We start from the raw sequence: 13419 nt of genomic DNA, 5'->3' as shown, positions 1-13419 counted from the left end.
TTTTCCTTTATGGCTAACATTTTTTGGTATGCTATTTAAAACTTTTCTCGTCCCAAGTTATAAAAATATTATTCTACGTTACCTCCTAGAACCTTTGGCTCTTTACCTTTTGTGTTTACATCTACGCCTGGAATTACCTTTTACCTACAGTGCAAGGTAATATTCTCAATCCCTTCCCCCATGGAAATAGCCGGTTGAACTTGCACATGTCTTTCAGTCCTGTAGATTCTATTTTTTTGTTTAGTTTTCTTGATCTATTGTACTAAGACCTCCAGGAAATGTTGAGTAGCGGCCGTGGTAGAGCCCGCATCTTTCTCTCCTCAGTTACTGCAGAGGGAAAGCTTTACGATATTTGCTAGAGGTGTTTTGTAGATTTCTTTTAAAGATTAAGGAAATTCCCTCTTATTTCTAGATTGCTAACTCTGTTCATGAATTGATATGGAATTTTATCCAATACTTTTTCTGCCTCTTTTGACATTACCAAAAAGAAAAAAGAAAAAAAAAAAAAGAAACGACCATGTGAGTTTTCTCTTTTGCTTGCCTAATGTGATGTATTTCTCGATTTTCGGTTGTTAACCCACCTCTGAATTCTCGGAATCAACTCCACTTGATAGCTGGATTTGGTTTGCTCACGTTGGCTTAGAATTTTTGCTTCGTGTTCCCTAGAAGAATTAGCCTGTAGTGTTCCTTTGCTGTCCTTGTCAAGCGCTGATATCAGATGACGCTGACCTCATAAGACAGGGAAAGCGTTCTTCATTTCATATTCCTCTGTTTCCTCATTTTCCTTGGCAATCTGTGTTGGTTTCTATGCAGAAGGTAAAAGAGCCAGCTCTCCCTGTCTTGAGAGAGTGGCCTCGTGCAGGTTAATTTCGGATTTACATTTTTTGGCTCTTGACTTTTCATTTGATCCTCTTAGTTTCTAGTTCTGGGCTGAAATTTTCTACTTTATGATTTAATTTCTTGAACATAATAATCACAGGGTTTTTTAAAGTAGCTATTTACCTCAGAAAGTAAGTCGTACTGGTGGCAATTACTTTCACTTGTATTCAAAGTACATTGTGTAATTTTCACTGCCTCTCCCTGATATGCTAATGGATACAAATTCTAAACAATGACAACAGAAAATGTCTAAACTGGATGGGGTGTCCCATGAGTACTTTACTGCTTTTCTGGAATCCATCACCTTCTTTTGGGAGAGACTGGAAGTCAGAGTCAAGCTATTTCGAAAGGAGATGACTTCAAACCATTAACTTTTGAAGTGTCAGAGACCTCTAAAGCCTTGAAATGCTCTTTTGTGTTCATCTCAACATAAAATGCCAAAGTTATCTGAAAAGAATAAAATTCTATGCCAACAAAGTAAACAAAATCAACTTCCTCATTGTAGTTGTAGGAACTACTAAGGGGACTTAGCCAATTCTGTATCGCAAACTTTTGATCTTGAAGGACTCCAAAGCAAGCATGTACTCCAGTGAGGCAAAAGGAAAACAAAACATGATGAATTGCTAAATGCCCCATGGTTCTAATATCAGATGATTTTAGCATTTTAGGATCGTTAGTCTCTGCTCAGATATCGCCTCATCCGAGATGTCTGAGCAGCCAACCTGTGGCGGCCCCTCCCTCTTCAATCCCTTGTCCGGTGTTTGTTTGTTTGTTTGTTTGTTTTCATAGCACTTCACCATAAGACATTTTATGTCTGCTTATTTGTTTGCCTCCCTCCCTTAGAATTTAAGCTCCATGAAAGCAGAGATTTTTTTTTTCTGTCTTTGTTTTACCGTTGTAACCCCAGCACCTAAAATAGTGTGTGGTACTCGTAGGCACATAAAAAGCATACAAGGGTATCCGTTGTATTAACTTAATAGACACTGGACTTCCTTCTGTCTCTAAAATTCCACATTACTCCTTTGAGGACGTTCATGAGCCCCAGAGTCACTAGGAAAGAAAATTCTCTACTGTTTTAGGTCTGGGCGTGGGGAATTTAATCTGTGACAGGGCCCCAGAGTCTGAAAGACATAGCCCAGTCCACTGTTCTGAGTCCAGTGGTTTCCGTCAACTTCTGCATTTTAACTTCTATATCAGTACTGTCCCTACCGAGAGCACCAGCGACCTTCTAGTTGTTAATTAAATATGCTTTTAAGAACTCATCTTCCTTCATCATTTTTTCTTGAAACTCATATTCTCTGGCTTCTATTGAAGCCAATGACACTATTTTCCACTGATTTTTCCTGCTGCCTGTTTCCTGTTTCCCAGTCTGCTTCCAAGTTTCTCTCTCCTATGCCTGTCCTTAGATGTCATCGTTCGTTCATAAAATCAACCTGTATTACAAGCACCCAGGATATGGAAGGTTCTGTTTTAAACACATCTTTGATGAGACAGACAAGTCTACAGTCTAGTGAAAAAAAAGAGAGGAACCCCATTGATGGATGAATGAATAAACAGTGTTATAGACACACACGATGGAATACTATGTAGCCATAAAAAGGAGTGAAGTATTGATATATGCTATATTGTGGCAGGTGAACCTCCAAAATATTATGCTAAGTGAAAGCGGTCTGTGAGTTCTAGCCCCGCGTCAGGCTCTGGGCTGATGGCTCGGAGCCTGGAGCCTGTTTCCGATTCTGTGTCTCCCTCTCTCTCTGCCCCTCCCCCGTTCATGCTCTGTCTCTCTCTGTCCCAAAAATAAATTAAAAAAAAAAAAAAAAAAAAAAGGAGTGAAGTATTGATATATGCTATATTGTGGCAGGTGAACCTCCAAAATATTATGCTAAGTGAAAGCAATTAGCCACAAGAGGTCATATATTGTATTATTCCACCTATGAGAAGCGCTCAGAACAGGTAAATCATAGAAACAGGGTGCAGACTGATGGTTCCACGAGCAGTGCAGGGAGCAAGGAATGAGGATCAGTGGCTTGACGGGTTCAGGTTCCTTTCAGGATGATGAAAATATTTTGTAACTAGAGAGAGATGGTGGTTGCACAACATTGCGAATGTACTAAGTCAGAACCAAATGAACCAAACTGTTCATTTTTAAATGGTCTTATTTTATGTGCCCTGTACCTCAAAAAAGGGAAGGGACAACTAATGACTAGAAACAAATGAATATATAAGAAAATATCAAAGAGTGGTAAATTCTACGAGGAAAGAAAAGCCAGTGATATGATAGGAAGTGATGGCAGTGTGGGGAATTACTGTCAGTTGAGTGGCCAGGAGAATGAGGAGGGGACGCTGAGGGGGGACCTAAATTAACAGAAAAAGATCGAAAGACCTGGAAGAAGAGGGCTTCCGGCCGAGAGAACCACGAGTGCAAATCTGCAAGGCAGAAACAAGAGTAGTAAAGTTTGAGAACCAAAAGGGGGGTGGGTGGGGTCTGGAGCCTAGAAGGGGAGAGAGAGAATGGAATGAAAGGGGGCCAGAGAAGCAGTCAGAGGAAGGCCATATGCGGAGAGACTGTAGGCCATAGGAAGGAATTTGACTTTCGTTTCAAAAATACCTTTGAAAAGACCCTTTGAGTGCCAAATAAGTAATAAATTCTAGAGGGCCAAAAGGAGAAGTGGGGAGAACCATCTCCGGGCTCTTTTCAGTAGTCCGGGCAAGAGATGATGATGCTGGCTTGGCAGCGTGGACACAGAGTAACACAGCGGACCCAGGAAACGCTGTGGAGAACAGACCAGACGGACAGCAGGTTGGCTCTGGGGAGTGAGGGAAAGAGAGGACTGAGAGACGACTCCCAGGATTTAAGCCTGAGCATTGGGTGGAAACTAGCACCGCTTTCGGACCTGAAAGACTAGGGGAAGGAGCAGGGTTAGAGGAGAAAGTCATGATTTCTAGGTTGGGCATTTAAATTTAAAATGTTAATCAGACATGCAATTGGAGAGACCAGATAAGCGTTCGGATATGTGAATCTGGTATCTAAGGAAGAGATCAGCGCTAGAAGTAAAATATGGGGATCATCAGCATAGGGCTGGTATTTCAATCTATAGGACTGGATGAGTATAAATAGGGAAACTCCCAAGACCAGGCCTTAGACCACAATACTTAGTGGTCTGGTGGGGATCTTCAAGGAGAGGAGCAAAGTTTGATGGTGAAGAGCGGGGGGACCCATGAGTGACGAAGTTCATCTGCAGAAGCAGCTACTGAGAAGACAAGAAGGAATAGAATCCACAGTACAGATAGGAGTAAGAGTCCCTGAAACAGAGTATGGCCTGAAATATGGCTATGGTGCAAATGGGTGTAGAGAGGAAGGGGCTCCCTCCCGAGAAAGAGGCGAGGCCACCCGGTAATGAGTGAGAAAATGAATATACTAGTAGAATGGGCAGATGGTGTTAACTAACCTTTTGACACACGAGGTCCTGAACTGTAAGTAAAAGCAGCCCCTGCAGTAATAGAATTCCTCCTCCATCCACCCACCCCAGCATTCAGCTGCTCAGGTGCAGGCATGCGTCAGCACTTTATTTAGGCTTGGGTTTTACCAAGTACCTAGAACAGAGGAATGGTTACAACGATGGATCTGGAATATAAGCAGAATCAGAAGGGAATGGATGCTGTGAGAAAGTAGGAATATGAGACAAAATAAGCTGGAAGGGTAATGGGTGGGTTGCTGAAAATCTTGATTAGTAAATAATGAAGTTATCGTTGATGACAATGTCAAGAACGCAGCCATGGGAGTGGGTGCCTGAAATGAAGCACTCTCGTAGATTCCTTTTTTTTTTTTTTTTTTGAGAAACAGAGTGAGACAAAGCGTGAGCGGGGGAGGGGCAGAGAGAGAAGGAGACAGAATCTGAAGCAGGCTCCAGGCTCTGAGCAAGCGGTCAGCACAGAGCCTGATGTGGGGCTCGAACCCACAAACTGTGAGATCATGACCTGAGCCGAAGTCGGACGCTCAACCGACTGAGCCACCCAGGCACCCCCAAGATTCCATTTTTGAACTGCTATTTTTATTTGCTTGTTTTGGATGATTTCAGTCAGACTCACAGCTTTAATTATCTATAACTTTGAAATATCTCTAATCCAAACCAACCTTTTGGGATCTGGATTGATATATCTCATTGTCTACATGACAGTCTGAGCCCCAAGTCACCTCTAACTCAGCATTATTTAAGATCAAATGCATTTTCTTCATTCATATATTAATTCAAAATTTTGTTTGAAATATACTCTGTGCTAGAAACTGCTAGAATCTGGAGAATCAAAAATAAATAAGACCTTACCCTTAATGGGTTCCTTCTACTGTTTTTCGTTTATCAATAAATGGCGTTGATGTCACCCAATCATCACTCAAGCCAGAAGTCATCTGAGATCAGGTTTCCTAGAATCTGAGATGAAGATTCCTATGAAAGTGATTTATTGAGGGTACTATTCTTGGCAGGAGGAGAGTCAGGGAAGCAGTCTAGGGGAAGGGAGAAAAGCTAAACAAGGATAAGATCTCAGCTAGAGAGGAGATTGGCGTGGTCTCACCAGGAGCTTGGGGCACAAATTGCACAACAGAGTTGGTTCCCCCGGAGACAAGAAGTCTGGCATTTTGTACCCCCTGTCAGTCAGTCATTGCCTCTTAGAGGAGAAGGGAATGGGCTGAGGGGGGTATTACAACTTCCCAGATGAGGCAGAAGGCTCCGGTTCAGCTGAGGGCAGGTCTCCAGAGAACCAACACCCACAGCAGCTGGAGGACAGATGCACCAGCCTGGTGAAGGAAATTCCAGTAGGGCACCAACAGCATCCACTATAGTCCACCTCTTGAACCACTCAGATCCGTGTTCAACTCCTGTTGTTCATTCCACTCAGACCTGTCTTCTCCAAGATTCTGACTGGTCATAATTTCTGGGAAAACCTATAAGAGGAGGGTTGCTACAACTTGATGCTACAACCGGTCTCAAGGACTTGATAGACACCATCCCCTCACCCATTCTAGATTCCCCTCCCTCTCAGCTGGCCAGGTAACTTGCCTTGTGGGGTGAGCCCCTGGTTCCCATGTCCTTATCCGGATGTGGTTTGCCATTTACAGTTAAAACTGGGCATGAGAGTATTCAAAGAAACCTCAGTGGCTCGCCTAAACATAAAACATATTCTTCACTGCCCCCATTATACAGTAGTAGCCTTTGTAATGATTAGGGCCAGGTACCCCTGCCAGTATAGCACCTCTTTTCTGTGCCTCTGAACTGCCAGCATGAGGAGCCCAAAGTGGCTAGGTGCCAGCTAGTGCTTTAAGTGTAGTGACACTCTTACAGGTCTCTTGGTGGAGGCATTTCTCCCTCTGAGACCTGGGACCTGTAGATCAACAGAGCCTAAAGATACAAAGACAGAAGGTACTAATTCTCCAAGTGGGTCAACAGAAATGATAGAGTGGAGCCATTCCTACATCCTCCGTTTCATTCCCAGATTCGTGTATTCTACCTGTTGGAAATACAGTAGCATATAAGGGCCATTGGTTTAAAGTCTATACCATATCCTGAAGAATAGTACCCCATCCTCACAAGTTAAAATTTGCAAGCTGATGCCTCAGTTCTGCCTTCAAGAAGCCTATCCGGCTAGCATCCTCTAGATGGTGCTATATGTGGTAAGACCAATGAATACCATGGTCATGCCCCCACTGCCGTACTCCTCTGCTTTAAGGTAGGTTCCTTTACTACTAATCAGGATCCCACGTCAGTAAATCAGTCTCTCTGCGAGCTTTCAGGTAGTGGTCAAGGCCAAGGCCCTTCAGGCAGGAAAGGCAAACCCATACAATATATGTCAGTGCTGCTGGTAAGGATGAAACATTGCCCTTTCCAAGGTGTCAGGGACCTGGTGTAAACAAATTGCCACCAAGAGGCTGGTTGGTCTCTTTGAGGGATGGTGCCATGTCAGGAACTCAGCTCTAGTCTCTATTGCAAGCAGATCAGACATTCAACAAGCAACAGTTCACTAAATTAACCTTGGTGAAAGGGAGACCATGCTGTTGGGCCCGTCCATAATTTCCACCAGAGTGGCCAAGGACAGAGGCTAGATCAAGTCATCATACCCGCTTCTTAGATGCTCTGTCTCAACTCAGTAGCATTACAGGAACTGTTTTGTCAACAGTAGACGGTTTTCTGCCCCAGGTGGCATGGCCTTGGCTTCAAAATCTTAAGGGTCTTCAATGCAACTTGACTCGTGAAACTTTGCAGAGGCAGCACAAAGCAATTTTTTTTCTGTATCAGAGATTCTTCTAGTATGGGATCTTCCAAGTCATTTTGCCCAGGTGGTAGGACTGCTCGTACCCCATTCCCAACCTACTGCAGTGTCCTTTCTTGCTCTGGGCTCTACCGCAAACACAAAATGAAACAGAAACAGCCTTCTGTGTCACCCAGTAAATGAGTCAGATTATTCCACCCAAGAGTGGAAGATGCTGCTTCCAAAACCTGAAGAGACCTACCAAGCTTTGTGCTTCTTTAGTGATAAGAAATGCAAGGTGCATTAATTTGTGCTTAAGAGATATTCTACCATGCTCCATATAACTGGACACCTAAAAACGTGTCAAGCCCAGGGCTCCTGGGTGGCTCAGTCGGTTAAGCATCCAATTTTGGCTCAGGTCATGACCTCACAGTTTGTGGGTTCGAGCTCCACGTCGGGCTCTGTGCTGACAGCTCAGAACCTGGAGCCTGCTTCGGATTCTGTGTCTCCCTCTCTCTGCCCCTCTCCCGCTCTCTCTCGCTCTCAAAACAATAAATGGATATTAAAAAAAATATTTTTCAAGTGTCAAGCCTGTGAACCATTTATGGGGTTTATCTTTCACTCTCTGGATGGAGTGTGTCCTTCCAAGCCTTCGACATACTTGCCACTTCCTGCTCATCAGATCTTAGCGTGATGTTAATGTTACTACATTATGCCTTATAATTTACAGCCCTTGGAATGTCCAGACGGCCCAGGCTTCTTCAGAATTTATTGTGACAGCATCCTTACATAACACATAACACTGGGGCAAGAACATGAATGTGTACTGTTGTCTGTCCCACGTGGACACCAGCTACTTCTGATCCTCCTCCTCATTGGGTATTAAAAAGAGTGCATTTGCCAAGTCAACAGCAGCATATCGTGTACCTAAGTCTATAGTAAAGATACTCTATTCGGCACCACAGCCCCAGCTGGCGCTACTACTTGGATGAGTTTCTACGGCACTCCATTATCATCCGCCAAGATCCATACACTTTTGTCAGAGGCCAGACTTACGAACTCAATTCCCCTATAGCAAAGTTCACCGGCATACAGATCGTCGACTCTTGAAACACCTTATAAAGCTCCATTCTTCCAATAAAACAAAAGTTGAAGAAGAGTTCAGGGACCCCAGAACTAGAAAATTAAAGTACAGATGGCCTCAACTTATTTTTTAAATTAACCTAAAACAGTAGTTTGAATGAAGCACGCGCACACGTGTGTGTGTGTGTGTGTGCATGTGCACACGCGTGCATTAGTAAGAACTTAGGTCACAGGCAGTTAAATGAGCACTTCCATATTGCCGTGAAGTGTGGAACTGGGCGCTTACCATGACGCTTTCTCAGTGGACAAACGAAATACATTCCCGCGTCACGGCGTTCCCCAGGAGGAAGCCACTCTTACCCAGGATGCATCGTGCTGCCAGCCCTCCTCACCCGGCCAACTCCAAACAGCGATTAGCTCCCATTTTCAGCCAGTCCTTAATTTTTCCCCCTATACAAGCATTCTTTGCCCCCGTCCTACTGTAATCTTAACATGAGCTTTTTGGAGTTGCTTGTTTTCCGATGAAAACCCTTGGCTTTACAAATTAGTTGAGTGTGTTTGAGGCAAGTTCCATGGGAATTTTGTGGGCCCTGCATTTGCAGCTGGACACGGTAATATTCATTTCTGGAGCTTTTTAATATAAGGGTGCTGTGATGTCATTTGTGGTGGATTGCACGAGCAGTCACTGCGTTATACCAGTAGGGACGGTTCAGCCTGGATTGTTTCATTAAGAGCTGTACCGTCTGACAGCATGCCAGGGATGAGGCATGCCTGGAAACAGGAAGGTTGAAAAGGCTTTGTGTTCCTCACCTAACGTGTCTTTCTCTCTTTAGTCTCCCCCAGATATAGTCTTCCCAGCCTCTTTGGCTGCACAGCATTTCCTTCTGGAGGAAGAGAAGCGAGCAAAAGAATTTGAAAAACTTCTAAATACACATATTGATGAACTGCAAAAACATACAGAATTCACTCTTAATAAATACACCAAGCTAAAACAAAATAGACACATTTGAGCTTTTAAACTCTTTTATTTGCTTCCCCCACCCCAAGAAAAAAAAAAAAAGCTCTGGCAAAATATTTACAAAGCTGGATAATGCAACTGAGAAATTTTGTTCTGTTTTCTTGAGTAAATCATTTCTGTTAGGCAGCTAGAAAATAGTAGGTATTTTGTTCGAGAAAGCTGTTTGTATTTCTGCATTAACATAATAAATTCTTTGGCTATAGAGTTACTATTAAAAAAACATGACTACTCCAAAAGAGATTTTTTTTTCCAGTCTAAGGAATATTTTGGAATTAAGTATGGAGTTTTTTCCCCCACTTGAATCATGTATACTGAAAACCCATTTCCTCTGTAACAACACAAAATGAGGGAAAGGGAAAATGCTGCATTTCAAATATCCAGGGCAGCTCAGTTGTACTAGGTTTGAAAACTCAAGAATTTTTCCAAATGAAAAAACCTTATTTTGAGCTCTGTAAACATCCTAAATTTCTGTTCGAAATTTCTTGTAAAAATAGCTTTACCGGTTCTACAATCATCCTTGTAATGTCTCTCTGTTTTAATACAATTAAGACATGGAACGTGCTGTTTACACATTTGAAATGTATGTACTAGCCAGAGATTAATGCTTTCCTGTTAGTACTACTTACTTCACGGAAATGAACAAGACAGAGAAGATCTAAAACATTGCTGCTGTTACAATCTTCCTTGTAATACCTCTGTTTTTCATATAATAAAGTGATATGAAATTCTGTGAATGAAAACTTAAATGCCTAATCTCTATGCAACAGTAATAACATCGTAGTGGGCAATAAAATTCAAGTTACAAATACATACGCATGATAATCCATTCTTCTTTCTCGAAAAATGACATTTACATAAAGATTATGAGAAATCCCAAAAAAGTTACGCAAGGTAAGTCCTACAACTTTTATAGTTTTCGTTTTCTCTTCTAAGAGACTGAATCTCAGCGTACCCGAAGAGGAAGTCAAGTTGTCTTTAGATAACAGGTGTCATGACAGGTGTCATGTGAAAAAACGCAGAGCCCCATTCACTTGAGGGGACGGGACCGAGTAGTTTTGGAGAGCTCTTGATATTTGCCAAAAGCCTTCACGTAGCAATGTTCATTTCAACTCAAAACATGCCTGTGAAATCAGCAAAGCTAGTATCCTTGTTCCTGGGACTTGAGCTGTTAAGAAACTTACTAGAATCAGGGTAATCAAGAAAATCAGAAGTACCCAGCTTCCAATGACTGGCTCCAACTCTTCCTGCTTCCCAGTGTCACCTTTCTTAAGCAAACAGCAAACAATGCTGTATCCACAGACGCCATGTTTCATGACAAACCATCAGAGGGTGCAAAGCTTTTAGTGTACCCCAAAAGACCCACATGAGGAAAATAATAAAAGTTATGATGATTTAACATTATTTAGTAATTTCTAGCCTGGACACAAAGAAAATAGAATATTTTTCAGTGTTCTCTTTAGAAGATGGGAAGAAAAAGTATGTTCAGGAAAAGGGCCTTCCATAAACAATTCTAAAACCTTTGTATCTGTAATGCAAATGCAAACAGTGCAAAAGCTTAAACACACATATCTTTATAATCCCTCAAATCTGAATGCCACTTCATTCCCTTCCGGGTTGAGACATGATTACAAATTGCAGGCTGAAAATAAAGATCTAGGCTACAGTGTTCTGAGAACTTAGCAGAGTCAAGAGAGCATGAACTTGGAGTATGTCCAGGACTAACAGTGAATTTGTTCTTCTGGATTATTATTTCAAGTCCCTAAGCAAACTTCCTTTAAATCACTAGTTCAGCATTGCACTTAATACCAGCTTTCTTAAATCAGTAGTTTTCAGTATTTTTTGCTTAACAGCAGGATTCATTGTTCAAAAGGAATCAAACACTAAAGCCCAACATATATATAATCAAGATAAAAAGCAAGCAAGCCGCTCAGTTTGCATGCTGAGAGGAGGGAAGGAGTGCGGCTCCCTGCTGCTCACCCTCCCTCCTCAGTCTCTCCCACCCTCCAGGGACCAAAGGGATTTCATGGAGCAGTTGTCCCAGGCAGGATGGGAGGGATTGGAGGAGAGGCAGGTATGCTCTGTATTAGCACACAATACATTTTCCCACAGAAACCGTGTTATGGATAACGGTTATAGCCTCCTCCCTATGACAGGAGCCATTTTGGCCCATGGTTCAGCTAAAATAGGATGGAAGGAGAAGGACAGAAACAGGTGAAAGACCGATGGTGCCATCCAACACAGGAAGCTGGCTCAAAGAGGAAGTGTGACTTGAGTTAACTTTTGCTTCATAACAGCTTAAATATATACTCCTATTTCTGTTATTCAGGAGCATATTAAATGGTCTGCGAATGAAGCAAATCTGGGGTAGGGAGGGGCGGGCTGCTGGAAAGTCGGAGATAACCCCAAATTTTCAGTTAAGAAGATAGACAACTCTTGATTACCTGTCAGGGGAGCACCTCTGTTGGAGTGGAGATTGCGGTCACCCCAATACCAGCATCCTGAGGTGCAGCCCCACCTAGGCCTTGACTCTCTCCTCCCACTCTGGGAGAGCAACCAGAGCCAAGCGTCTCAGACCACCTAATTAGAGAGGCCTTCCCTGGAGGTGAGTTTCTCTAGCTAGGTCCCTGCTATGCCTCAACTATGGTCAATCTGACCCAAGCAATCTAGAAGCAACTGTAGTTTCAACAGTGATATGCGGTTATCTCTTCCCCATCCCATTATCTCAGTGCATATCAATTTCCTCTTTGTATACGTGCCTCCCGTCTCCAATTGGCCCGAGAAGATTCTAAAAGATCCCCAAAGAGAGGATTAGTGTTAGGCTTCCTAGCCTCCCTCGTGCTCCTAGCACAGGTCCTGATCATGGGAGAGATTGGGTAAGCAGTGATTGATAGGCGGTTGAATCCAGACATGGTGGATACGTGTAGCAAAGGCGATGAGCAGAGCAAATTTGAGGCAGTTTATGGAACGATGACAAAACACTAGGGGTATCAAATTGTCGGCTGCGGAAGAGTACGTAGACTGTGAGTTTGAACACTGGTGGATGTGAGGGGGATTTTCACTCCTACTTGACCTCGTATAGGACCATCTGAGTATCTACACCTTTTATGTTTCAACTAATATCTAATAGGAATCCAATAGAGAACATTAGCCATGGTGCTTAATAGAGCCAATGAAACCCTAAGAATCCTAGGACGTGAGCAATATGGTAGAAAGTGTGAGAAGGCCCAAGGATTTAAAGCACAATTAGCAACTGAACTGAAACTCTGCCCAACCCTTCCAACCTTGTAGCCTAGAGCATCACCAGGTGCTAAATTGTAAAGGATATAATATTCCAAACTGATAGGAGGTTCTTCCCTCCTAAAGTGAGGCTATATACTGTGGCCCAGGGATGACCATGAATGGGCCATGGGCCTACTGAGGGAAAAGCCTGGGGAAATGTTTTCATGACCTCCAGGGAACTCTGAGGGCAGAGGTGAGCCAAAATATCAGCACGAGTCAGAGAAGTCAACCAGGCAGTGTTCAGAAACTGCCCTTCGCCACCATCCTCCAACGTGGGTCAGGAGGGGTCACGGTCTTAAAATTTTTTTAATGTTTATTCATTTTTGAGAGACAGAGACAGAGCGTGAGTGGGGGAGGGGGAGAAAGAGAGAGAGAGAGAGAGAGAGGAAAAGAGACACAGAATCCGAAGCAGGCTCCAGGCTCTGAGCTGCCAGCACAGAGCCCCACGTGGGGCTCGAACTCACGGACTGTGAGATCACGACTTGAGCCGAAGTCAGCCACTTAACAGACTGAGCACCCCATGCACCCCAGTAGGGGTCAACAGTCTTATAACAAAGATAAACATGAGTCAGAGGCAGGCAGGCAATTAGTGTTATGGTGGCCGACAATCTCACATCGCAAGACTGCCAGGTAATCTAGAATAGCAAGGTTTCAAAGAGGGAAGGCTTAGAATGAAGGAGGTGCTCAGAGCCACCAAGCTGGCCCCATAACCGGACTAGAAATTCTTAAGTCTTAAAGGTTCTCAATACACTAGGACAGCTTAGATCTATTGGAGACAGATGACTCTTCACGCCTTGGCCCGGTGACCTCAGCAAAGCTTCCGTTTCCCTAACTGTGAACAGTCGTAATACTACCTTGTCCAAGGATTGTTGTGAGAGCTGAAGGAGATCATATATAGAAAACCATTAGAGTCTGGA

The 13419-nt window shown here is 43.3% G+C and overlaps 1 protein-coding gene across 4 annotated transcripts in view; it reads left to right on the top strand.

Annotated features, from left to right (window-relative positions):
• DEUP1 (deuterosome assembly protein 1) overlaps window positions 1–10033 on the top strand; it is an 82473-nt gene extending 72440 nt beyond the window's left edge. For 2 of the 4 annotated variants that reach the window (XM_007079012.2, XM_042958921.1), the window contains exon 15: window positions 9039–10033. In XM_007079012.2, coding sequence (XP_007079074.1) covers window positions 9039–9215 — 177 coding nt within the window. In that variant the 3' untranslated portion in view covers window positions 9216–10033. Of the gene's footprint in view, window positions 1–1121; window positions 1328–9038 lie in introns of those variants that run through there. The other 2 variants (XM_042958924.1, XM_042958922.1) reach the window with 2 other exon arrangements.
• Window positions 10034–13419: the final 3386 nt, after the last annotated feature.

The sequence above is a fragment of the Panthera tigris genome, chromosome D1, assembly GCF_018350195.1.
Source record: "Panthera tigris isolate Pti1 chromosome D1, P.tigris_Pti1_mat1.1, whole genome shotgun sequence".
NCBI classification, from domain to species: Eukaryota; Metazoa; Chordata; class Mammalia; order Carnivora; family Felidae; genus Panthera; species Panthera tigris.
Note: the sequence above shows the minus strand (reverse complement) of the source record. Positions and strands in the feature narration are given on the sequence as shown.